The following is a 26354-nucleotide window of genomic DNA, read 5'->3' on the forward strand; positions in this document are numbered from 1 at the left end:
GGGTACATTTCAAGAAATCATATGGAAGATTAGAGCGGAGTTTATACCTGGGTCTGGGAACAGTCCACAACAGAAGTGCTGTAGAGAAACTGCTGTTGGACTTCTTTTATCTACCTCAGCCACAGCAGCTGGACTTTACACCAAAGCTTTCTGAAGCAAAAGCCAAGTTCCCAAGGTAGAAATGATGGATTTTAAAGCCTATTAGTATTCCTGCCTCTCTTATGAAAGTGGGTGCTCCTTGGCTACTAGCAAGATGGGGCCACCTCGCTGCTCAGCCTGTGTAGCAGCTGAGGTCCTTTTGTCCTCAATACTGAGGTGAAGGAGGGAATTCTCTAGTCTTTAAATATCCACCAGTAAGGTTTCTCTATCAACCCAATCATATCACCCCCCTACACACACACACACATTGTTCCTCGAAGAAGCACTTTACCCGAGCTTCCTAGCCAAAACTATGTTGTGTTAGTACCTTATCCAAGTACTCTCCACAGGTCTGTGACAAACCTTTATAGAGCCATCATATCATGCTCCAGGTAGGGCCAGGTTTATTTAGGAGCACTGTGTGGTCTTAAAAGTTTCATAAAAATCTCCCAGTACTTTAAAAGAACCTGGTATGAACGTTTTAAATGTTTTAAACGAGCGAAATGTTTTAAAAATAATTTAAATGTATTTGAGGTCAATATTTAGCATGGCTTCCCCCCACACCCGTTAATCCGTATCAATCTGGAACACTTCATCATTTGAATTACTCATCCACCTATCCATCCCTCCATCTGAAGTGCGCATAGTTTTCTCAATTAAGTGAAGCGCACCACAAACGATTCCCCAAAAGACTGGCTGCAAAAGAAGCCCTATATGAGTATGAGTCAGTGCATCTTCCGTGTTGTCGTAGGGCCTGTTATTGCTGGGCAGATGGCTGCAGCAGCTCTCACGCAGGGGCCCGCCATCCTCTCAGTCATAAATCTTAGCAGGCGCCATAGAAGTCTAAAGCATCCTCCGCCCTTCTATCCTCCGTTGGCATGGCACTGAGCAGCCTTCACTCCGCCAGGCTGACAGGCACCCCAGGGGTCTTGAGATGCAGCCCAGCCAGAGACTAGGGACGGCGGTTGAACCGCTCCCTTTCGCTCCGCCTCCAGAGGGCCACAACCCTGTACTCTGATTGGCCGGAGCCCTTCCGCTCCGCGCAGCTTCCCTCTCCTTTGACCTGGATTTCAAGTCATGCGCTGGCTGCCGGTTGGCCTGGCTTCCCAGAAGCTGGAGTGCTATCTACCCAATGAGGAGCGAGCTTCGCGAGGGCTGTCGGGAAGGGCAGCCAGCCTACATAAGCAGCCTGCGGGGCGTTCCCTCGCGCTACGGTCGGCGTGCGGGTGTTGGTGGGGTGTGTGTTCTGCTCGTTGAGACTACGCGCGTCCGTAACGATGGCGGAGGGGGATAACCGCAGCAGCAACCTGCTGGTGAGTCGCGGTGTTGACTTGTCCCAGACACTTTCGGTTCGGCCTCCTGGCCTCGGTGACTCCAGGGGCTGTCAGGCCTGATCCTGCTGCTCCCTGCACATCTCCACGGTGTCGGTCCCTACGGCCGATCCCCAATGTTCTCCGGGGATCGCGCACGACGAGGCAAGGACAGTGCGTGAGGAAGTGTGAGAAAGGGACCCTTGGCAAGAAGGAACCTGGGTGGCAGGTTAAGGCACTCGGCCGCCTAGGGCCTTGTTTAGCACCCGGGGCTCAGGCCGGAGACCTACCTGTTCCGTCTCTTTGATTTTTATCTCATGTTCGGTAGATTGTATGCGTGGTTCCCCCCGCCCCCAAAACAAAAACAACTTGGGCTAGGGTTGAGGGTCAAAGGGCTGCTACAGAGAACTAGTTATCGCTGACACAGAATTTGTTGTAGCTGGCTGAGAGTTCACCGCAGGAAGCTGAAAAGCGGGTTCAGCGGAAAGGACAGTGGGAGGACCTAGCACTTGTCTGGGAGCTGGCAAGGGGGCTCACGGGACTGGAGGCAACTTTAAAATGATTAGCACGGATTTGAAGAAACTGCATGAGGTGGTATTAGACGAGGAAACATTTGCTTCGTTACAGGTCTTTTTTGTTTTGATTTGTTTTGTTTTGTTTTGAGACCAGGATTTCATGTAGCCAAGCTTGCCCTGACCTATGTATGGAGGTTAGCCCTGCATTTGTCATTCTCCTGTCACAGTTGTGCATCACCAGGCCCTGCTAGCTTTACAAATTCAACTGTATCATCTAGGCAAGAAAGAGAGATACTTTTATTTTCTCTGTTCTCATTCCCCAGGGAAAGACAGGCCATATCAGAAATGAAAAGACCAACCAGCTTTTAACTTCTGCTTTTGTACTTTTAAGAGCCTAAATGCCAGCAAGTTAAGTCTCTACAGGACAATAGTCACTACAGGATTGTGCAAGGTTTTCACTTTGCATTGGTGTTTTGAAATGCTTTCCCTGACCCCTTAAATTCCCCCTATTCATACCCACATACCCCCACACACCCGCCACACACACCAGCAAACAATACAATAGAGATACTTGCCCTACACAACACTCACACACCAGCAAACAGTTCAGGAAGAGGATTAATTGATGTAAAAGGAAAGGGAGAGGACCTGATCCTGAACTTAACTGTTTCCATCAATGCAGTATCATTTTGAGGAGAGCAAGGCCATTAATCTTATATTTACTGGATTTAAATGTATTAACCTCTTTTTGCCTCAGTTTCCTCATCTTAAATAGAGGCTGTAAAAATACCTTTTCCAGTTTTGAGGAGCATCAGTTGAAGTATAGAATGTAAACTGTCTAGAATTTCTAGTTTGGAGTGATATCAGAATTAAGCATGTAATATAGAGTCAGAAGTACTATGACACAGATTTCATCTTTATTAGAGTTAGTCTGGACTGTGTCATATCATTTGCATGTTCCTTTGTGAAAAGCTTAGTGTCACTTGACATTGTGCCTATCTTGTTCCTGGGGGTTGAATCCAGGGCCCCTTACAGACAGAGCAACTTCTTGTTCTAATTTCCTTCCTTTACCAAAGTCCCTGAAGGGTTTCGATCACAATAGCTTATCCTAAAGGTGTGCTTTTGCCTAGTTGTTACATATGCAGAGAAATTTGAAATTTAGCCAAAATTACATCATCAATGATGAAGAGCCATTACGGAGGACTTTAAGTGCTTCACATAATTTAGTTCAAGTAGTTTTCTTTAATTCTACAGAGACTGCCAACACTTGAGCAATTCTATTATACAAAGAGCTATTTTAGATATTGTATGTACTGATTGTTTTCCTGATGCATTTAGAAGGGCTTAAATCAATAAAAAAAACCAATCAACAGATCAATGCCAACCACCTGAAATGAGCAAACATAGAGTATCCAATTGAGTAATGTTCTGAGCACTGCCTCATGACTCTGTGGATGAATTTGGGAATATTAGTTAACCATATTAAGCTTACTTGCATTAATAATGAAATATTTATCTCCATATTGTGAAACTTTGGGAGTATTATGTTACATCATGGACATATGGCCCAGTGCTGAAGGTTGGGCTTTCTCCCACCCACTCATACGTTTTTATGTTTGGTGCCAAAATTGCAGTTTTTCATGACTCAGCTTGTTTAAGATAACAGTTTTGATGCCTTAGGCTTTTACTCTCTGAGCCACTGGAGTGTTGAAATTGGTAAAGTAACAACACTCTTAACTGTTGATCACGTGTAGGCTGTGGAGACTGCAGGTCTGGAAGAGCAGCTGCAAGGATGGGGAGAAGTGATGCTGATGGCTGACAAAGTCCTTCGATGGGAAAGAGCCTGGTTTCCACCTGCCATCATGGGTGTTGTATCCCTGCTGTTCCTGTAAGTGAGGGATTCTATTGCTAAGTGCTCAGATGGTTCATAGCCTATGCTTAGAGAAGCTTTTGTAATACATAATCCAAAAGGAATGCCTTTCTTACAATTACAAGCAGCTTGCCCAGTTTCTAGAATTTGTAGTCCTTATGTAAAATTGTAACCTGATACACATGAGTAAATCCTGCACACACAAACTTTTGTGTTATAAAACCTTTTCTTTATATTCTTTTCTAATAAAGATTGAGGTCCCTAGAGTTTTTGACTGTTGCTGTTTAAATTAACCACGATAGCTGTGACAACATCATGCCAGGATACCTATAGAAAACCACTTGTGAGGAAATTAGAAAGGAAACAGCACCATCTTTGAGAAGCTGTGGGCTAGGGAGTAAACAACTTTGGTCAGGAATAATGACAAGTGGTTTTCTAACTTTGGTTAATTTTCTTTGTTTTTAACAGGATTATCTATTATCTCGATCCATCTGTGCTGTCAGGTGTTTCCTGTTTTGTTATGTTTTTGTGCCTGGCTGACTACCTTGTTCCCATTCTAGCACCAAGGATTTTTGGCTCTAATAAATGGTAGGTGGCTATGTATGATTAATGTACTGTAATTAAGTGAAGACTGTTTTTTAACCATCGGACACCTCATTACTCTTATGTGAAAAATCTCTTATTGAAATTCAGATGAGTCAAGAATTTTTAGTACTTGCATCTCTGTATTTCACTTTGATTAAAAACTTGTGTTTTAGTTGGGCGTTGGTGGTGCATGGCTTTAATCCCAGCACTCAGGCAGTTGGATCTCTGTGAGTTCGAGGCCAGCCTTGTCTAAAGAGTGAGTGCCAGGGCAGCCTCCAAAGCTACACAGAGAAACCCTATATTGAAAAAAGAAAGAAACAAAGGAACAAAGAAAGAAAGCCAATGTTTTTCTCATTTCTAATCTGTTCCTCTGCTATTTTGTGGCACAGGTCCACTACTAAAAAGGATCAGGCTGAGAACCATGCTGCCCTCTCTCCTGTAGTGTTAGCCTGGCAAAGGTGTGGGAGGATTTCTCAGATCATCCAAGCTGTCCACGGTCAAGGCTACATTGTGGCTATAGTGTTCCTTCTTTCCCACACCATCCCAGATAATCAAAACATAAAACTTGCCCCTTGGATGCTATTACCACCAAACATCTGCTTCTCTCCGAAGACTTTCCTCCAGCATTATGAGTTAGTCAACTGCTGTCTGGCTAATGTCAAGGCCATAAACTTCCCCAAACATAATAGCATTAAATTCCTCATGAAAAAGGAAGAGCAGTTTGAGTAACAAGTCTTAACACTGACCTGTTATTCTTTAAAGAAATATGCTTACTTAACCCATAGTTTAACTCCCCAGAGTCTGTGAATTTGTTCTTTCAGATCCAGAAGGTACACAGTAGAGGCTCTCATTTTTACAGATTATATAACTTGCTGTTATTTGGAAACAAAAAAATGAAGGGCAGAGGCAGAACACTAATCAATTGAAAATGTCAGCTGACAGAAAAATCTATTCCAATATCTGGTTCTGTTCATTACATGTCTTCTTTCCTTCCTCCAGCAGAGAACAGAACTCAGGGCACGATGTGTTCTGGGAAAGCACTCTTAATACTGAGCTCTGAGAAATCCAACCATTTAACTATTAGAAATCATAAGCAACCAATCAGGTGATGATAAAAATGAGATCAACAGATCATGTGTATCCAACACTAGAATCTACTTTCTTTTTTCCTTTTTGGGTTTTTCGAGACAGGGTTTCTCAAGACAAGGTTTCTCTGTGGCTTTGGAGGCTGTCCTGAAACTAGCTCTTGTAGACCATGCTGGTCTCGAACTCACAGAGATCCGCCTGCCTCTGCCTCCCGAATGCTGGGATTGAAGGTGTGCACCACCACCCAGTTTAGAATCAATCTACTCTTATCTACTCAATGCACTTGGTCAACTACCCCTGCACTGCCTCAAGGCACAACCTCACTCTGCCTTAAACACAACGTCCCCGTTGGTTTGTTTTGAGGGATGTAGGGGAACATTGGGTATAGTATGTGTGTAACCAAGATAGGCAGGTCCACAGCTTGTTATGTGTATGGATCCCACTCTGGCCTCATATCACAATGTCTGTCATCCAGAGTACTGAGATTAGAGATGTGAACCAACCCAGACAGCTTAAAAGATCAACTCTAACAATTAGAGTTTTTTTTTTTTTTTTTTTTTTTTTTTTTTTTTGAGACAGGGTTCTCTGTGTAGCTCAGGCTGTCCTAGAACTCAGATATCCAGTTGCCTCTGCCTCCCAAGTGCTGGGATAGAAGGAAAGAACTGACCTCTGGGTGTCCTTCAAACTGACCTAATACAGTTGTTTGAGGAAAGTTTGTGACTGGACAGTGTAAGGCATTGAACAGGAGAATCAGCCACTGACCTTGACATGAGGTTGTTTGTCCTCATGTGTATACACTCACAAATGAGGACTCATACACATCAAAGGGACATAGTTAAACAAACCTAAGTTCAAGGTTCATTAAGGGGCTGGCTTAGTAGGCAAAGGTGCATGTTGCAGAGCCCTATTAACTTGAGTTCACTCCCCAAGGTCTGTCACATATGGTAGGAGAAAACAAACTCTGGGAAGTTGCCCTCTGATCTCCACATGCATGTTATGTGGCACATGCACGCCATCCCCAAATAAATAAAATGCAATTAAAAAAAAAGAATTAGAAGAGTTCTGTAATTTTTATTTAAAACATCAACTTTAAAAAATGCCCTTACTTATTGGGCAGTGGTGGCACAACCCTTTAATCCCAGTACTCAGGAGACACAGGCATGTAGATCGCTGTGAATTTGAAGCCAGTCTGGTCTCCAGAGTTGGTTCCAGAACAAGCAGGGCTATACAAAGAAGCCCTGCCTCGAAAAACCATCAATCAATCAATCAATCAAATAATAACCCTTTCTTTGAAGGGGAGGTGGTAGCACATGCCTTTAATCCCAGCACTCGGGAGGCAGAGGCAAGTGGATCTCTGTGAGTTCGAGGCCAGCCTGGTCTACAAGAGCTAGTTCCAGGACAGCCTCAAGCCACAGAGAAGCCCTGTCTCGGAAAAAAACAAAAAAAAAACAAAAAAAACAAAAAAAAATATGTGCAAGGGCATATTTTAAAAGTGTTTTCTGTTCTGTGATAGGTGTCTTAAAATGTAGCCACTCTGGGGTCTGGAAAGTTCACTTGCCCCCTTTAGAGGACAGACCTGAGTTTGAGTCCCAGTATAACTACTCTACTTCTACAGTATCTAACACTCTTCTAGTCCCTGTAGGCACCAGGCATTTCATATATGTGTATAGATAAACATGTAGGCAAAACACACACATAAAGTATAAGTAACACAATTTTTAAAAATTTGCACTCAATGGTGAGCCATTGTTTATTTTTACTTTTTTTAGAAGATAACTCTTGCCACATGTGGAGGCAGCCACCTATGTTCTCAGCACTTGGAAGACAGAAGCAGGTAGATCAGGAATTTAACTGTTCTAGGCCTTGTGGCTCATGCCTATAATCCTAGCATATTACAGTGCTGAGGCGGAAGGATCATGAGTTCAGGGGCAGCCAGAGAGATTCTTTCTCAGGAAAGTTAAATAAATTGTACTGTATCCATTTACTTAAAACAAAAACAAAACTCTCTTTTCTAGGACCACTGAACAACAGCAAAGATTTCATGAAATCTGCAGTAATCTAGTAAAAACTCGACGCAGAGCTGTGGGCTGGTGGAAACGCCTCTTTTCTCTAAAGGAAGAGAAGCCTAAAATGGTATTTTGTTATTTATTTGTTTGTTTGTTTTACTTATTGGAATGTGAAGCAAAATACTGAGTTTGTTGTAATTTCAGTCTAGTGACAGCCTTTTTAGGAGTGAAGTTCAGTACTTATTATCCTTTGGTGTAATGCCTACATATATTCATAAATGTTATATGAGGTAGCTAAATCATTGAAAGGTAAAATTTACATTTTGTATATAACTTTTTATTATAGTGGATGTAAGTCGTCGTCCCCCCCCCCCATCCCCCCCCCCCCCCCCCCCGTCTTGCTGAAGTAAAAGACATATACATAAAAACATGTTCTCGGGGCTGGAGAAATGGCTCAGAGGTTAAGAGCACTGCCTGCTCTTCCAGAGGTCCTGAGTTCAATTCCCAGCAACCACATGGTGGCTTACAACCATCTATAATGATATCTGGTGCCCTCTTCTGGCCTGCGGGCATACATGCAGGCAGAACATTGTATACATAATAAATAAATAAATAAATAAATAAATAAATAAATAAATAAGAAATGCTCCCAAACTGGGCGGTGGCAGCACATGCCTTTAACCCTGGCACTCAGGAGGCAGAGGCAGGTGGATATCTCTGAGTTTGAGGCCAGCCTGGTATACAGAACAAGTTACAAGAAACAAGAACAACAAAAAACCGTGTTATTATATCTTAGCTTTGGTTTTGGTGGAAAGTTGCTAACAAGAAAGGTAACATAGTTTTTATTTTAAAGAGGAAATATATATACATTCTATAAAACAAAGGTAATAAAAATGATCTTATTTTCCCAGCCTTTAAAAGAAAACTGGTTAAGCCCACAAGTGAAGCTGTATGTGTAATGGAGTGCATCATGATGCTTTGGTCCTCTGTAGATAAGCCTCGGTGCTTTGGTCACCTGTGCACAGTGTAGAGGAGTGAAGCAAGCCTTCAGAGCTGCCCGTGTTAGTCTGCTGCTTAGAGCTGACAAGTTCTTGTTCTTTTCCTTAACAGTACTTCATGACCATGATTGTTTCTCTTGCTGCGGTTGCTTGGGTGGGGCAGCAAGTCCACAACTTGCTTCTTACCTACCTTATTGGTAAGTCACTGAGGAAACATCTTGCATGGGTCTTAACAGGGATGTCTGTATAGTGTAGTCAATAAATAGATAAGTGAGTATTCACAGGCCTGTGGAAGTGTAGCAAGGTGAAGACTGAAGACTCCAGCCTGTGCTGGGGACATAGCTCTGTGTGTCCCAAGCCCTAGATTTGATACCCAGTATTAGACAAAACTAATCCCAAAACTAAGGACCTAGATACAGAAGGAGCAGAAATTCAAGGTCATGTCACATTCACAATCAGCCTGGGCTACATGAGATCCTCTCTCTCTTTCTCTCTCTCTTTCTCTCTCTCTCTCACTCTCTCTCTCTCTCTCTTTCTCCTTTCTCCTTTCTCCCTCTCTCTTTGGGTTTTTTCTCTCTGTGTAGTTTTGTAGCCTGTCCTGGAACTCGATTTGTAGACCAGGCTGACCTCACAGAGATCCGCCTGTCTCTGTGTCCCAAGTGCTGGGATTAAAGGCGTGCACTACAGCCGCCCTGCTATCTTTTCTCAAGAGCAAAAAGATTTCAAGTCAGGACTTAAGATAGGGCTTCACGGTTAAAAGCATTTGTTTGATTCCATGTCTAGCATTCACAAGCTGGCTCACAACAGCCTATAACTCCAGTCTTAGGGAATCTGATAGCCAGCATTTAGGCAAATCACTTGTGTATACCCATAAAATAAAAATCTTAAAGAAGTCTGGCCCTTGTTTTCAGGGAGTTTATTAAAGCCTTGTGGGAAGTAAAGACAAGGGTAGTAAGATAGCATAATGCATGAGCATGAGTGCATAGGCAGTAGAGAGGCATTTTAGCTGGAGTTTCTGGGACTGAATCCTGATGGGACAGTGCATTTCATGTTACTTCCTCCAGAGTCTGTGAGTTAAATACTGCTTCCTCAACTTCATTTCTTTATTTCAAGTGACTTTTATGCTGTTGCTTCCTGGACTAAACCAACACGGAATCATTTTGAAGTACATTGGAATGGCCAAAAGGGAGATAAACAAGCTTCTCAAGCAAAAAGAAAAGAAAAATGAATAATGCAGCTTCGGTGGAGTGCGCCCTGCCCCTGGGAACAGTTGTACAGTGCTGTCTGGATACTAAAATGTTACAGTGGCTCTTTGCTTCCCTCCCTCTGTTCCTGTTAATAGAGATTCACACAGGCCAGGCTTTGTGCTATGTCTAGTGTCAGGTGTAGCTGTGTGTATTCCCAGCCGTATAACTTGTTTTATTGAATTTTTATTTTTATCAACTTCCTTTAAAATACTGAAGTGGTGAACTTTGCTCTTTCGTACAGTGAACTATGACTTAGGGTAATAGTTGATGTTTGCTTTAGCTATATTCAAGGTAGTGGTCTGTGGCTACAGGAAGCTGGTTCTACTGTCTGCTTCCACAGTCTGCTTAACAAATTGTCTCTTTGTGAGTACAGAGACCAGGTTTACCACTTTCGATGAAGAGACCATTTTAAGTTTCATTCCTGATTTTCCACTGTGGGAGAATGCCCATGGGATAGTATAAAATTCCACACACTAGTGTATGAGTTCTCTGTTGTATGAGATGTAGCAGCTTTAGGAAGCATTGCCCCTTTGTTCACAGGAGGAATCTGACCTCTCATTTCCTTTGCATTGCTTCAAGTTAGTCCTTTAACAGCTTTGGAACAACAAACTTCAGAAGATTGTATTTGGAAATTTTAGCACTCTCTTTGTTCCAGATTTTCAGCTGACTTAAAATTTCAGGGACTTTACTCCTAGGCCAGCCAAGGATATAAATGTCCTCTTTGTTCACTCAGAAAACTAGAACATCCATTAATTTTTAAGACCAGGGAAAAAACAAAGAAAAAGAAAAACAAATCTTTTAAAAGGAAGCCCGGAAATTCTCATATATTCCCACTCCTACCCGATAATGCTGGCTGTATTTCAGTGGCTCTAGATTTATACGTGGAAGCAGTGTCTACACTGGTGTTTGACTTTCCCTTTGCAGGGTTGTAGCTGAGAGCAGACTGCTGACGGGTGACTGCTCTGTGTAGCGTCTGTAACTCCTTACTTAAGCTTACTGTGATCACATGCCCTTTCAGTAGGTAGACTTTTAGAGCAGTTGAAATCTGCAGGACTGAACCTCTGAGGGCCAAAATAGGACACATTGGGGAACAAGTCTTTAGCCCATGAACTAGCTATAACATAGTTTGTGGATCCATTGCACTGATGCTGTGAAGCCTGCACCTTGGGTCTGCCTCTGTTTTCTCACCTCCCCAGCACTGTAAACAGTGGCACCTGTTGTAGCATGTTTGGTTTTTTTCTTAATGTTTCATGACATCCACCTTAATTATACATGTCTTCTTGTAAATAAGCCTGTCTTCCTACCTGGAGTTTTGTGTGTGTGTATATGTGTGAATAATATATGTTCTACCAATTAACTACTTTGGCAGTTTTAATCATTTCTTCTACTTTGTTTTGTGTAAAAGGGGAAAAAATAATAATAAAAAAAAAGCTGGAACCTCTTTATCTCAATTGTGTTGTTAACTGTTCGAGTTTATGAATCTGGTTAGTAACTTCCCTGTTGTCATTATAAGCCCATGCCCTCTAAGGCAGTCTTGAAAGAAACACCTAGGCACGGTGCTAGACAGAAAGGAAAACACTGAGATTCCAAAGTCTGAGGGGAGGGATCAGCAGGGACAGAAGAGGCTCAAAAGAGCTTGTACCTTTGCTTCCAACACAGGTGGTTGATATTAATCGGGAGATGACTTTTGTCTGCCTTTTGAAATTACACCTCAAGTTGGATGCTATAACTTGGGGTCTCATTTGAGAACAGACTAGAGGTCTCAGGCCAAGGTCATCATAACTCCTATGGTTGTCTGAGGCTTTCAAATTGCTATCTTGTAATCTCAAGCCCAGCTTTGACTACAAAGAAAGACTTGGTTCAAAATCATAAAAAGAAACACTGGTCGCTGGGCGTTGGTGGCGCACGCCTTTAATCCCAGCACTCAGGAGGCAGAGGCAGGCAGATCTCTTGAGTTCAAGGCCAGCCGGTCTCCAGAGCGAGTGCCAGGACAGGCTCCAAAGCTACACAGAGAAACCCTGCTCGAAAACAAAAACAAAAGAAAAACACTGGTCTTTAACCATGCATCTGTGGCAACTGCTCAGGTCAGCTATATGTGACTGAAACCATAGCCATCCTTTGTTACCTCTGGCCATAACGTAAGGCCCCCTTTAAAGACTGGGGTGAGTGCTCTCTTGAGGGTCTATCATTCCAAGGCTCATGTGGAGACATTTGGAATAAGCTGGGCCAAGAAGGAAAGAATAGTCTTTGGGGTTTTTAGACAGTCTCATAAGGCCCAGACTGGCCTTGAATCTTCCTGCCTTTACCTCTCAAGTGTTAGGATTCCAGTCCCGTGTCACTTCATCCATCCTAATACTTAAAGGGTTTTTACAGTGTAGTTAAATGCTGGCTGCTCATCTTTCACCAGATTCTATAGTTTCCCTCTAACAAATCATAGCTGTATGTCAGTTTCTACAGGGCCTTGTTCCACTTTCCTTCTGCCCAGCATCCTGAGTTTCTTAACCATTTCTACACAAGTTCCCTCCTCTAGGAGCTCGTTCCTCATCAGTGTGGAGCCATCCAGATGCTGTGGTTCACCATGCCTACATAGCAAGAGACCTGTGGGCTCGGGTAGGGAAGTCCTCACCAAGGAATCTAACTGGTATCCACTGCCTGCCTCCACTTTGCTTTGAATTCCTCATGTTTTCATATCAGGTTCACTTAAGGTGACAGTTTTCTTACCTGTGAAATGGAGACAATATCACAGATGTCAGCATTTGTTAGGAGCTAAGTTTATGGAAGCAGTCCTTTTAGGAAAGCTGTGGCAACTGGCCAGGTAACCTACATCCTCTGAGCACTCACTTCACAGTGCCACCCTGTATGGCTGTGGTCCTATCTTGATTAGCTGTCTCTGGCTACCGTGGGACTTTCCTAAGGATTGGAGCTACAGTTGGCACATGCTAGGTGCCAGCTGAGTAAAGGAGGATGCAGTATACAGAAAGTGTACATTCTATGTCCTTCCTATGGAAAGAAAGCCCTTGGAAACAAGAGGTGTTAAGAGCACTGGCTGCTCTCTTCCAGAGGTCCTGAGTTCAATTCCCAGCAACCACATGGTGGCTTACAGCCATCTATGTGATCTGATGCCCTCTTCTGGCCTGCAGTCATACAGGAAGACAGAGCAATCATACACATAAAATACATAAATCTTTGCCAGGTGGTGGCAGCAGAGCATGCCTTTTATCCCAGCACTCTGCCGGGAAGCAGAGGTAAATATGAGTTCTGGGCCAGCCTGGTCTCCAGAGTGAGTTCCAGGACAGCTGGGGCTACACAAAGAAACCCCGTCTGGAAGAAAACAACGACAACAACATAAACCCTGAAAATAAGAGATGTTCTCCTAACTCTAGCCTTCTGCTAAGACAATAAAGGAAAGCAAACTGCACATTCTTAGGAGACAGCAAGGCACGTGTACAAGGAGCTAGTATGTCAAGGGAATTGGGGAGGAGGATGGTGAGTTTGAGGCCAGTCTGAACTCCATAGCCAGACCTGTGTTTAAAATCCTAATAAACCTTGGTGAAAAAAAGCATATGATCCTTGTGTTTTGTGCCATATAATAGGCAATGAAGATTCCCATGAGTTGAGGGAGGGATGCTGGAGCCCTGAGGCAATGCTCACTGCACTGAACACCATTGCCAGTGTCATCTCTCACCCTCAAAGCAACTCCCAGTGGCTGGTGGTATCACTTCTATTTTAATGATGAGGAAACTGATTTGTCCATCAGTTATGTATTGAGGGCCTACTCTGTGGCAGATGCTTTTCTACACTTTGTGCCCACAGCAATAAACAAAGCTTATTAAACCTCTGTTGGCTAGGAGACAACAGATTCGTTTCTGGTGTAACCCCAGTTCCCAGGCAGGTGAGGTAGAGTGATCACTAGTCTGAGGCCAGCTCTCGCTACATAATAAAAGACTGAAGAATGGGAGAAGAAAAAGTGTACCATGGTAGTAATCCCACTTATAATGTTGAGTCAGGACTACATGAATCTGGGGACAGCCTGGGCCATTACTGGTGAGTTCCAGCCTCCAAACCGCAAACATAAATGAAAGCAATTAAACCAAAAAAATTTGGTGCACGCCTTTAATCCCAGCACTAGGAGGCAGAGGCAGGCGGACCAGGCAGGTAGAAGTCAGCTTGGTCTACATAGTTCCAGCACAGTCGTAGCTACCTAGTGAGTTTAATTATCTCAAACAAAATAAAAACAAAATAAGAAAATGACTACTGTGGTGTTAATACCAGGACCTTAAAAGAGGCAGGAGGACTGCCGCGAGTTCTAGACTACCCTGAGCTACGGTGCAAGGCCTAAAGAGTTAAGAAGTCAGTTCTTCCATTCCAAACCTCCCCGCCCTCGCATTGATGGTCCTATAAGAAATCACGCACACTATTTTTTTTTTTTTTTTTGGCGTGTGACCATGAAGTCTCGCGATAGCACTTCCGCTTCCCATAACTCCGTGCGTTCGGCCGTCCCACCCTCTTTCCGCCATCTTTCCGCGCCGGTGAGTGAGTGTCTGTGAAGCTCCGGGTTCATCCGCCGGCATCCGCGCCATCCCTCCACCCGGGGCTCGGCTTCGGAGTCCCCGCGGGTTCAGCGAACCCTGCCGTGGTCGCAGCCTCCGCCTGTCGGGGTCTGGACCGCCATGGGCCACGCCTTGTGGGAGCTGGCCCACGGCTACAGGCAGAGCTCATCTCTGTCCGGGCAGGCGGGGACGGTGGCCTGCGTGGGCCTTGCAGCCTCTCGTGTCTCGGGCACTCCAGAGTCCCGAGCATACCTCGTAGCCGTGGCCAGTATTGGCACCGGGGTTTCTTCGCAACCACTCACAGCTAAGTTAGGGAGTCGAGTCGGGGTTTACTCTTGGCACGAGAAACATGCCTTGGCTGCGTCTGTACGAGCTGTGAGAGCAGCCCTTCCGTTCAAGAAGTCTAATGCCTCTGCGCCTGGGAGGGTTTTTGTTGGAAGTGTGTTAACTGGTTACCTGAAAGTGAGTTGACTTAAGTCGTGTTAGCCGCTGACCCTGCTGACTTGGAACTTATTGACAAGCGTTCTTAAAACTTAAACTTCTGATCTAGTGACAGCTTCCCCTTTTAGTTTGGCTAGCTATAAGTCCCACCATTTCTAAGGTGGTCTTCTTTGCGTCTTGGTTTGTGTCATTTTTTCCAGCTATTTGTGTGCTGGGTGGTATGAACGTGAATGCCTTGAATAGATAACTACTGCAGGAGAACAGTCAGTAAATTGTAATGTACTTCTCCTGCGTGTTGGCAATGCTGTTTAGATCTAAGAGAATTTAATGGTGGAGATAGGAAGACAAGTGTCCCAGAGGCATGAATGGATGTTGATGTAAGCAAACCCTCTTCATATTTCCTCAGTCACCATGGTGCGCATGAATGTCCTGGCCGATGCTCTGAAGAGCATCAACAATGCTGAGAAGAGAGGCAAACGCCAGGTCCTCATCAGGCCCTGCTCCAAAGTCATCGTTCGATTCCTAACTGTGATGATGAAGCATGGTGAGATTGGTGTCTTGGAGTTTTGACAGATTAAGGAAATTGTACTATAGGTTACAGTCCCAGTAGTGGGTCTGGAAGAGAGGGTAGTGCAAATGGAACTTGTAGAGAGTTGGGTGACACTGGGGAAAGTAAGCTTGTACATGGACTTGAATGACACAGGTCACTGCAAGCCACACTGAGTTGGGGAGGAGAGGTTATCCTGATGTCTGGCTGGCCTGTGGGAGTGTACCACTGATTACTGGGGGGGGAGGGGAAAATGGTCATACTAGAAATGATTTTAGGTGTTGGCAGAGTTTTAAGAACTATGCTACAGAATGCAAGGGAGAAAAATGTGGGCACAAAGTGGTGCTGCGTGCTTGCCTTTTAGGACTAGTGCCATTGGTTTGATGCTAGTCACTTGGTTTACAGGTTACATTGGTGAATTTGAAATCATCGATGACCACAGAGCTGGGAAAATTGTCGTGAACCTCACAGGCAGGTTGAACAAGGTAAGACCTGCCTTGTCTCTTTAAAGACCTTTATCCTCACTTTGCATCTGTCTGCAAGTTATGTGTATGCTGTCAACCTTGCTTCACTCCCAGGTTTAAGGAATTGGCTAAGACGACTCTTTAAACACTACATGTCAGTTGTTACCTTTGGTTGCTTGCTCAAGTTTCTGGTCAGTTAGGTGTGAGATAGAGCTAGGCCTTGGTAATCCAATTGACTTAGCAATATGGTAGCTTCAGGTTATGGCTTAGTATATAAACAGTTCAATTTCTTAGTACTGGTGGTGTGCTGGATCTGTTTTGTTTCAAGATAGGGTCTCAATATGTAGACAGGTTGGGATTTAACTCAGATCTCTACCTCTACTGCATCACTGAGTAAAGAAAGGTATGCCCTGCATATGTCATGTTAAGTGGCTAAGCCCCAGGGTTAGGGCTGTGCTGGGTTTGTCTGGATTATAGTTGGGTCTGAGGTCTAGACTGCCTGTCAGTTTTGTCATCAGCAAAGCCAAACATTATTTGATCCCTGTCTTTTGACTTAATGGTTTAATAGATGCAGGTGTTTGGGACAGTAAGCCAGTGATGTGTGGCCGAGGCTTATAGCTTTCTGATCTGCAAGGAGTTTGAGAACCTCTAGTCCAGCACTTCTCAATCTGTGGTACTCAACTCCTTTGAGGATTGAACAACCCTTTCACAGGGGTTGCTTAAGACCATTGGAAAATGATTCTTTTGGGGGGGGGGTGTTTCAAGACAGGTTCACTGTAATGGCTCTGGCTGTCCTGAAACTGTTTGTATGCCAAGCTAGATTCACAGAAATCTGCCTGCTTCTGCCAGCCCAGTGCTGGGATTAAAGATGTGGACTACCACACCGGTTTACTACCCACGTTGGAAAACATTTATTTATTTACAGTTACCAAGTTGCAACAAAAGTGATTTTATGGCCAGGTGTTGGTGGCCCACGCCTTTAATCCCAACAGAGGCAGGCGGATCTCTTGTGAGTTCCAGGCCAGCCTGGTCTACAGAGCGAGTGCCAGGACAGTCTCCAAAGCTACACAACGAAACCCTGTCCCGGAAAAAAAAAACCCAAAATGATTTTATGGTTGGGGGGGTCACTCACTACAACATAATCACAACATTAGGAAGGTTGAGAAGCAGTGGTCTAGTCCATGCAGTAAAACACATGGTCAGTGGCGGTAGTTTGTGTTGGTGCAGTTATTTCCTGTCCTGAATGTTTTTGTTTCTCAAAAATTTTTCTGCTTCTGAGGTCTTTGAAAGGTGAAGAATTGGCCAGGCTAGTCTCCAGCCAGTCAATTAGCTGTAGGAGGAGGGGGTAGCTGATGTAGGTAAAACAGCATGTGGTGTGGTGCTTACTAGCTATTGTATAGGTCATTTTCTCTGAACTTTACTTTCCTTATACATAAGAATGCCTGCTGCCCTCACGTAAGGTTTACCCTTGCTGTGCATAAGGTGCTAGAGAATGTAGATGATAGATAGACCTGGCCTTCATATCTCATCCTTGCTTGTGCTTGGCTGTGCTGGTTCCTTCTTTGGAGAGGTTGGTTATTCACAGCTGGAATAAAAATTTGAGGGCTGTAGTCTATGACAGCCAGCAGACCAAAAGATGGAGCCAAGGAAGGATAGGGTCAATGGCAGTCTTTATCTTTAGGGAGATAGAACCTGGAGCTATTGGAAGGCCTTTACCAAGTTCCATCTTTCATAGTAATTTTTTTGGTGTGTGACTGCCAATCCTTAAATGGATGTCCTGTGGGCATCTTGGGTTCTTAGAGGAAGGGGTAATCTGAGCCACACAGGGCTGTTAAATATAAACAGTGGGAGCCTTTCTGCAGCTGTACTCTGTAGCCTGCTTGAGGATTTGCAGTCAGTGATTAAGGTGGAGGACCTGTTTTTCTGGAGGATGAGTGTCACTGTGTCCCAGTAGCAGAGATGGGCTCATTTTAAGAACAGTGATGTTTGCGTTGGGTGGGAATGTGGAGGGGCAGGCCAGGCGAGGCACATGTTACTTAGATGCAGTTACTTAGATTGCAGTTTTAAGTTTATAGGTTTATTGTTGGCCAGCTCTACTTAAAGATGGATTTTAATGTGTACACATGCATGTATGTCCTTGGCAAGCTGCTACTGAACTTGCAGTCCTCTTGAACTGAAAAAATGAAATTTCGATTGTAATATTACTTGGTCTCTGTACTGTATAGTGAGATGATTTGTTGTGGGGCAGTTCTCAAGGTACAACCATGTGACCCTGTCATTTGGTCTTAACTTGACGTGGCTCTTTCCAATAAGCAGGTCTGTATAGTCCATACATGTGGGGATGGTGTTTCTGGGGCAGGATTACCCTGTGTAGCCCAGGCTGTCCTACAACTCCGCCTTTCTACCTCTGGAGTACCAGGGTTCTTGGGTGTATACTGCCACACAATGCTCAGTGTTTGGCATTTATAGAAAAAAGATGCACAGAGTAGGTAGATAACCTGTGAAGTGGGTGATTGGTTTTGAATCATTGACTCTCCAGCAGTTATGAAAAACATCTTGCTTTTAGATTTTTGGTAAAGTGTAAAGAATTTAATCTTTGGTTTTCTTTTATAGTGTGGAGTGATCAGCCCTAGATTTGATGTGCAGCTCAAAGACCTAGAAAAGTGGCAGAACAATCTGCTCCCGTCCCGTCAATTTGGGTGAGTTGGCTTTCTATGATTAAAGGTTAATGCTTTAAATGTGGGCATATGGCTGGGCTTGAACTGAGGTTTCTTTGTTTATATAGCAGTAGCTATCTTTTCCTACCTAGTTTTGTGGGTTCAGGGATGAACCTCAGTTTATCAGGCATGACAGCAAGCACTTTTACCCCTCCAAGACATTTCATTGGCCTTTTATTTATTTTAGATAAGGTCTCGCTGATCTGAAATGCAAATTGCCTGTTTCTTCCTTCAAAGTCTGTTGAGATTTAAGGGCCTATGTAACCATGCCCTGCTTCAATTTGTTTTCTGTCAGGGCAGTGTATCTAGGGCTCTAGATTTTGTCTTTTGTTCCAGGATTCATTTCTATGAACTGCCCCCTGGTCTGACACCATCTAGGCAGCATCAGTCTCTCTCAGGAAGGCAGGCTTGAGCATTGCTGAAGGTGGTGGTGTAGAGAGTGATGCATGGATGGAATGTTTACACTCAACCAACATTTCTTTCCTCCATAGCTTCATTGTACTGACAACCTCAGCTGGCATCATGGACCATGAAGAAGCAAGAAGAAAACACACAGGAGGGAAAATCCTTGGTTTCTTTTTCTAGAGATGTAAAACGTAAATAAAAAGCCTCCATAGACTGTTCAGGATCAGTCCTTTTGAACCTTTACAGCAGAATAGCAAACGGCTGTCCTGACTGGTGACACTTTCCTGTGATCATGACCTTACTCAAGTTCTCAGGTTGTGGTCCAGTGGTGCTCAGCTGTGAGGCTTAACATTATGAAAACATGACCATTGTCTTCTTGTGTGTTGCCATAAGTAGGTCCCTTATTGCACCACTCTTAGTAGCAGACTTGGGTTGCATGCCAGTAACATCTGCTGAAAATGGGTAATGACAGTATGCAGGGCTTTGAGAGTTCAGGGTGGACCCAGTCTGGTTTATTTGTCAGTGGGAGGCATGGGACATCATTCTGAGTCTTTGCCTACTTCTTTCCTTCCTCTCCCAAACTTGGCAGCCCTGTTATTTCTGTCTTAGGGTAGGATCACACACTTGAGCTCTGAAGAATGTTATTTCTTGGATATTAAGACTCAAGTTGGAGGTGATGTTCACTTACCCAGCATGCCTTGGGTTCTGTACCCTGTATTTGGAAAACCAAAGGTTTGACAAGGCTGAGAAAGCTTGTGGTAGATTTGGGTCTTGAGTTAGGCTTCCAGATAAATTCCTGAGATCCATCTGCTTCCCACATTTAAAGGCATGTGCCCCCACACCCAGCCAAGAGTGATCTGTTAGCTCTGTTAATGTAGAAAATGCCAAATGAAAGGTTGGTTTGGCTCCTGCTTTCACTGAGAACATGGTTTGTCTCTGGTGGGTGAGTACCTTTAGGTAGGGATTGTGTGGTAGAACAAAGGTACCCATTTCAGAAGCAAAGTAGAGTGGGGTGGTGGTCCCCCTGCAGCTTTCATCACCTCAGTACCCCAGAGGCTGTGAGTTGTTTTTAGGGGACATTAAAAAACTCAATGTAGCCAGCCGGGCGTTGGTGCTGCACGCCTTTAATCCCAGCACTCGGGAGGCAGAGGCAGACGGATTTCTGTGAGTTTGAGGCCAGCCTGGTCTCCAGAGCGAGTGCCAGGATAGGCTCCAAAGCTACACAGAGAAACCCTGTCTCAAAAAACCAAAAAAAAAAAAGTGAAATTCTGGCCCTTTGATGAGCACTCACCTGCCTGGTAGAGCACTCTAGTTCTGAACTAGAGTGCCTCTTGCCTTGACAAGCATTTGGCCTGCTTAAGGTGAGGAAGTGGTGCCATGTTGTCTCTCTGTTCTGGTTCCTGCCTGAGGACACTGTTGGCCTTGCCTGGATCAGATCTACCCTGAACTTTTCTTCACATCAACTGATAATTTTGTCTCTACAAAGAAAGAGTAAGATTATGTGTTTGTATTGGTTACAACTTATTAACTGACAAAATTGCCTGACCAAAAAGTGTACTATGCTCTACAGTTTAAGAGATGCAGAATCTCTGGGGAGCTGTGCCTTCCCTCTTGTGCACTCCTTCCTTGCTTGGCTGAGTCAGCTGTCCCAGCCACTTATTTCATTGCCTTCTTAAAGAGTTCGCTGGAGGTGATTCCAAGGGGAGGAGGAGCTTGGGAAAGTGGATCCAGGGTCAGTGGTTTGCTGAGGAATCTGATTTCAGGTTTTAGCTTACTGTCTCTGGGTTAATGGCAGTTCTCATAACTTGATGCTGTCATTCTTTTTTTTTTTAAGATTTTATTTATTATGTGTACAACATTCTTCCATGCACATCTGCACACCAGAAGAGGGCACCAGATCTCATTACAGATGGTTGTGAGCCACCATGTGGTTGCTGGGAATTGAACTCAGGACCTCTGGAAGAACAGTCAGTGCTCTTAACCTTTGAGCCATCTCACCAGCCCGATGCTGTCATTCTTATGGGGATCAAATTAGCTTCCTATTCAATTGTTAGCAAATAATTCATACCCAAATAATTCTTTACAAATGGGATTTTCCTTGGTGTCGATGTTAGAGTTGATTCATCTAGTTTTCTGTACCTACTGTCCTTGTATGGAAGTTAAGTTTGCTCATTGTACATTACCAGTCCTACACTGTTGCTGAGGCGGGATGGGGCGCTTGACCTTGCGAGCTACAGACAACAGTGATCTTATTCCCCTCCTGATCTTCCTCCTTTTTCTTCTTCTGAGACAATGTTAGGGTCTTCCCAGGGCTAGATCAAGCTGAGGCTGGTTACGGTTTTTGGAGACAGTTTCTCTGTGTAGCCTTGGTTGTCCTGGAACTTGCTCTGTGGACCAAGCTGGTCTCGAACTCAGATCCCCCTCTGTCTGCCTCTAGAGTGCTGGGATTAAAGGTGTGTGCCACCACTGCCTGGCTTCAGCTAGCTTTTATTTCCTCATGTTTGGCATTGCCTGTCTATTCACTCACCCATCTGTCCACTCATCCCTCCAAACAAGTGTTACATGCTCACCTGGCCTTGAATATTATTCTCTGGTTCCCAAGGGTCCCAGCATAGTGCCTGTCCATATCCCTAGGAAGACCTAGAAAAGGAGGCTACTATGTACACTACTGGATGAACTATTCTGGGTTCCTAGCCAAAGTGTCAGTAGTTAGTGGAAATTTAAAACTACTGTCTCAGCATCCTTGTTACCTCCCCCTAAGGATGGCAACATCCAGCATTCTTGATTTATATTAGAAATCTCTGAACAAGAGGGGAGAGCTCAAGTTACCTTGAGTTATGCAGTTTATGCATCCACTGTTGGTGCAGGATGTCCCAGAGACTGACAACTTGAGAGATCTCTGGTGTCAAACCCACAGCCTCAATAGTTTTTTTGGTTTTTTATTTCCTCTCCATCCTTTACTTCCTCAGGTCCTCAGGATTGCATAGCAAGTACTCTGAGTCACCTCCCCAGTCCCACGTAGTTTTTTTTTTTTTTTTTTTTTGAGATCTATTTTATATGTTTATACCATGTGCAGCACTCAAGGAGGCCAGAAGAGGGTGTTGAATCCCCTGTGAACTAGAGCTTCAGTTTTTTAGCCCCATGTGGGTGCTGGGAATCAAATCCCCATCCTCAAAGAGCAGCCAGTCAGTGCCTTTGTCTCTCCAGCCCCATCCAGCCTTTGTTTTCTTTTTAATGCTGAGTCTTGGTATGTGGCCTAGTCCAGTTTTAAAATATAGTCCCATGGTTCTGACCTTCTGGGGTACTGGTGCAGCATGTCTTAAATTGAAGGGGATTCTCACCACTTTAAAATGCTTTAGATTGATTTTTGCCTACAGTATGCTAATCTAGTGTTCTCAGAACAATTAAGGTAGGCCAGGGTGAGCCCTGGCCAACTTTATTTTACATTATACTAATGTGTGTATTCGCAAGCATTTGGGTAGTGATGAGAGAACAGCTTGTGGGAATTGGTTCTCTCCCTTCACTGTGTGGATCCTGGGGGTCAAGACATCTACAAAAACAAAACAATTTTTCCATGGGTCCCTCAGCCCTGGTTGTTGAATTTTGCACATGGCATCCTCATCATCCCCCACCCCCAGCAGTGTATCTGTTCCTGCTCTTAGGTTGGGTATCCACTCCTGTGGAATAGGATACAAGGACAAGATAACAGTCAGTATTTGGGGCCTGAAGGGGAGAGATGAAGGAAGTTTTATGTATGCTCTGAGTCAGCAGCAGCTCTGATGAGTAGTTGACAAGAATCATGAGTCAGCAGAAATGAGAGTGGAGATAGTAAAGGTGATGAGTCACCATCATGGTGAATGGAGGAGGGCTAGGATTTTATAGTCTCATCATTAGAGTAATTTAGGGGCTGGAGCAATGGCTAGACAGTTAAGAGCTCTTTCAGAGGATCCATGTTCTATTCCCAGCACCCACATCAGGTGGCTCACAACCCCCTGCTGCTCCATTCCAGGGAACCTGACACCTTTTGGTCTTCTCATGTGCATGTACATGCACACAGAATACTGAAACAAAATTTTAAGTCTTTGAAAGTTAAATATAATTACATCATCCCCTTCCCAGTCTTTCATCTGTCCTCTCCTATGGGCCTTCCCCTTGTGCTTTCTCTCTTAAATTCATGGCCTCTCTTTGTTGGTTAAAAGATTTATTTATTTAATGTATATGGGTGCTCTGCCTGCACACCAGAAGAGGGCATCAGATCCTGTTATTGTGAGCTGCATGTGGGTGCTGGGAATTGAACTCAGGCCCCTGGAAGAACAGCCAGTACTCTTAACCTTTGAGCCATCTCTCCAGCCCCCACGTTTTTCCTTTAATTGGCATGTGTATATTCCTAAATACATAAATACAACCTGCTCAATCTGCATAATGTTGCTTGTATGTTAATGATTTTAGGGACTTCACATGTTTAAGTGTGTAAAATAAAACATCTTTTTAAAAAGCCTTTAGAAATAGACTTCAAAGGAAGCTTGAGGACATTTTTATTAGAGTTGAAGAGAAAAACACCGCTGCAAATCTCAGCAGTTACCAGGCAAGGGAAAAGAGAGAAAGCCAAGCCCTTTGAGTGAGGCCAGCATGTTAGACAAACAGCCATATGGGGAGGGGAGAGGAGCCATCACAGACTGGCAGAGTTTGGAAAGGCATGCTTAGCCTTTGGCCAGTATTTGGGGGAAAAAAAGGGGGGGGGGATAAAGAAGAAAACGAGCTAAACGACAAAAGCTCAGTGCAGCCTCAATTACCCCAAGGAGAGGCTTTTGGGGAAGGAAAAGCAAGTTAGCTCATTAAGGGGATAATTATTCCTTCAACCTCTTGGGTGAATCAACCTTCCTGAAAGGTGGTTGACAGGCCCAGAGGCATTAGCTCATCTATTCTGGGTAGCTTGGAATGTTAGGTCATTTAGATTCCAAGCAACGATACAGCTAGTGTTAACATTGCTTGTATTCCCAGATGAATGGGAAGTAAGATCCAAGTTTCAATAGCCCTGGGGTGGCACCTTGCATGGCAGGGTCATCTGAGGGTGTCCCCACTGGGTTACAAAGCTGCTCATGTGGGGAGCACCCACTGGATGATGCATTAAGGATTTTTTTTTTTTTCATCCATTACTTAGAGTTAGGCCATTAGCAAGAGGACCTGACAGATACCTACCCTCAAGCATGCTCAGCTATGTGATGTGTCCCTAAAAGTGACAGGAATAGCCTGAGGAAATGATCATGGGTTTCAGGACTGAAAAATCGTCTGATGATGTTAAGAATTAAGAGTCTGTGACCCTGAAAGTCCCAACAAGCGGTGTCTACCACCCTTCCATAAACCAATTAAAAGAATCAAATTACTGACGAAAAACAGCAAGGGAGATTTATTCAACATGACCATTGGAAGAGGGACAACCACTTAAAGTCCACCTATAGTGTCCTAGCTAAGCAGTCCTGGCCAAGATGTGGTCTCTGGTCACTGACCAATCACTGTCCAGTCTTGAGTCTCCTACAGGAAGCCTGACAAGTTATTGGCACAGCATGGGATCTCTCTGAAGACAAGCTCCCCTGTTGGGTTGGTTGGCACCTAGCTTAAGCCTTTTCTCACCCTGAGATACTAGGGGAGATTCCAGTTCCTGGGGTACCTCCTTTCAAGAACTCAGATAGCTCGAGTGAGAGTTGCTCTTTAGAACATCCTTATTTCTTCCAGACACCAGTGCCAGGACAATGACAGATAACCTGTGTCCTGCAAACCACCTGCTGTGAGAAGGCATCCAACAGTTTGGGAACACCTACCAGAACCCTGTGTAACCCTGTAGTAACACGTCTTTGTGGCACCGGTCTGTGTTAGCCCGTGTTAGTGCCTGAGAGGGGGAGTGTGGATTGAGAAATGGCAGGTAAAGATGCTAAGGAAAAGACAGAGACACAGAATAGAGTCAGGAGGGCAACGCAGTGAATACTGAACATGCCAAGTTATTCAACATTCTTAAATACCCCAACCAAATAGGGGAAAATGGCAAAAAGATCTTTATCAAGATACAAGGAAGAAACAGACCTTCTTCCTTAATTCTCCAAACATTTGATAACCATGCCTTACTAAATTTCTCCTTATCTGGCCTTGAAGTTTAAGAGTAACCACACCTCAGACCAAGTCTCTTGTTATTAAGATAAAACATCCATGCCTAAGACCAAACATCCTATAGTAGCCACGCCTTAGACCTTCAGGTCTTGTGACTGTAACCTTGGAAGAGTAAAGATAGTTTTGAACTCTGTGACATTAAGCCAAGATGAAGCAAAATCATTTTTATGGGCCCCGACATAACCCTCCCATTAACTCCCTAGCTACAGTGTGAGACCACCCCACTCCCCGGAAAAAAAAAAGTGGTTTTTCAAATAAAGCCATCTTCCTTTTGAATAAACTCTTTGCCTGGTTTCTAAACTTAGAACAGCAGTGTGGTGAGCAGTTACACTTGTAACAGAAGTTGGCTTCCCCAGTCCTAAGATGGAAGCTGACAGTGTCTTTCTTGCTGCTTTGAGAATGTGCTTTGCCCTGGCCATGTCACACTCTTCTGGGTTTGTCACCTTGCCTGACTGCTGCTTAAAGTTAGCACACACACACACACACACACACACACACACACACACACACACATGCACGCACGCACGCATGCACGCATGCGCGCGCGCGCGCGCGCGCGCACACACACACACGCATGCACATATACACACATCCCAATCTCCACTGGGTCATGCAGTCCAAGGGAGGCCCACCATCAGACCCTCTTATGCAGCAATTTGCTTTTGGGACAGGTTGATAGAAACCTTGAGAGAGCCTCTGAGTTTCTCTGCCTGGGCTTTCCTAGGCTGTCCTGTTCTAGTATTCTTCAAGGCCAGTTTCTTCATTCTAAAAGTTTCCTAATAACTTCCTACAAATGTCTTTTTCTTCCTTAAGTAATAGTCCTGTGTGATGAAATAAGGTATGTGAGAAGGCCTTGTGTATGGTTGAACCTTCTGGCATGAGCCATAGTTACACAGTGTGACGTCTAGAGAGGAAAGAGGAAGCCATGGGTGGGTGGTGAGTGGGGACTCAAACTCCCAAATGGAGGTTTCTGGTGGCTCCTTTTTCCTCCTTGGCTTAACTGAATATGCATACATTACTCACTTACTCCAAGGTCTGCATATCTGAATTAGCCTACTACTTTCATCCTTTCAAAAAAGATTTCAAGAAGCCAGGAAGTGGTGGAGAGGATGCTATTCCCCTATTAATGAGATTGATGCCTACCTTGGTTACCATTCCTAGAGCCTTCATCCAGTAGCTGTTCAAAGCAGAAACAGGCACCCACAGCTAAGAACTGAACCATACTCTTGGAATCCAGTTGTGGAGAGGGAGGAGGGATGAGCAAAGGAGCCAAGACGGGGCTGGAGAAACCCGAAGAAACAGTGGACCTGACC

General features: G+C 44.3%; 2 protein-coding genes across 2 annotated transcripts; both read left to right on the plus strand.

The window, feature by feature from the left end:
• The first annotated feature begins 1294 nt into the window (after positions 1-1294).
• On the plus strand, positions 1295-11206 carry Arl6ip1 (ADP ribosylation factor like GTPase 6 interacting protein 1). Its single transcript, XM_027410156.2, has 6 exons — positions 1295-1451; positions 3718-3851; positions 4302-4421; positions 7520-7637; positions 8621-8705; positions 9622-11206. Exons 1-6 carry the CDS (start codon positions 1416-1418, stop codon positions 9738-9740), a joined length of 612 nt encoding a protein of 203 aa, XP_027265957.1. The 5' UTR covers positions 1295-1415; the 3' UTR covers positions 9741-11206.
• Positions 11207-14184: 2978 nt separating this feature from the next.
• On the plus strand, positions 14185-19097 carry Rps15a (ribosomal protein S15a). The gene is made up of 5 exons (XM_027410154.1): positions 14185-14284; positions 15153-15290; positions 15699-15778; positions 18371-18456; positions 18966-19097. Exons 2-5 carry the CDS (start codon positions 15158-15160, stop codon positions 19057-19059), a joined length of 393 nt encoding a protein of 130 aa, XP_027265955.1. The 5' UTR covers positions 14185-14284; positions 15153-15157; the 3' UTR covers positions 19060-19097.
• Positions 19098-26354: the final 7257 nt, after the last annotated feature.

The sequence above is a fragment of the Cricetulus griseus genome, chromosome 3, assembly GCF_003668045.3.
Source record: "Cricetulus griseus strain 17A/GY chromosome 3, alternate assembly CriGri-PICRH-1.0, whole genome shotgun sequence".
NCBI lineage: Eukaryota > Metazoa > Chordata > Mammalia > Rodentia > Cricetidae > Cricetulus > Cricetulus griseus.

Excerpts from the sequence above, each read along its gene's own strand:
- Rps15a (XM_027410154.1), top strand. The coding sequence starts at position 15,158 with ATGGTGCGCATGAATGTCCTGGCCGATGCTCTGAAGAGCATCAACAAT. Across the intron at positions 15,779-18,370 it reads TCACAGGCAGGTTGAACAAG|TGTGGAGTGATCAGCCCTAG; the intron begins GTAAGACCTGCC and ends TTTCTTTTATAG. Across the intron at positions 18,457-18,965 it reads CTCCCGTCCCGTCAATTTGG|CTTCATTGTACTGACAACCT; the intron begins GTGAGTTGGCTT and ends TTTCCTCCATAG.
- Arl6ip1 (XM_027410156.2), top strand. The coding sequence starts at position 1,416 with ATGGCGGAGGGGGATAACCGCAGCAGCAACCTGCTG. Across the intron at positions 4,422-7,519 it reads ATTTTTGGCTCTAATAAATG|GACCACTGAACAACAGCAAA; the intron begins GTAGGTGGCTAT and ends TCTCTTTTCTAG. Across the intron at positions 8,706-9,621 it reads GCTTCTTACCTACCTTATTG|TGACTTTTATGCTGTTGCTT; the intron begins GTAAGTCACTGA and ends CTTTATTTCAAG.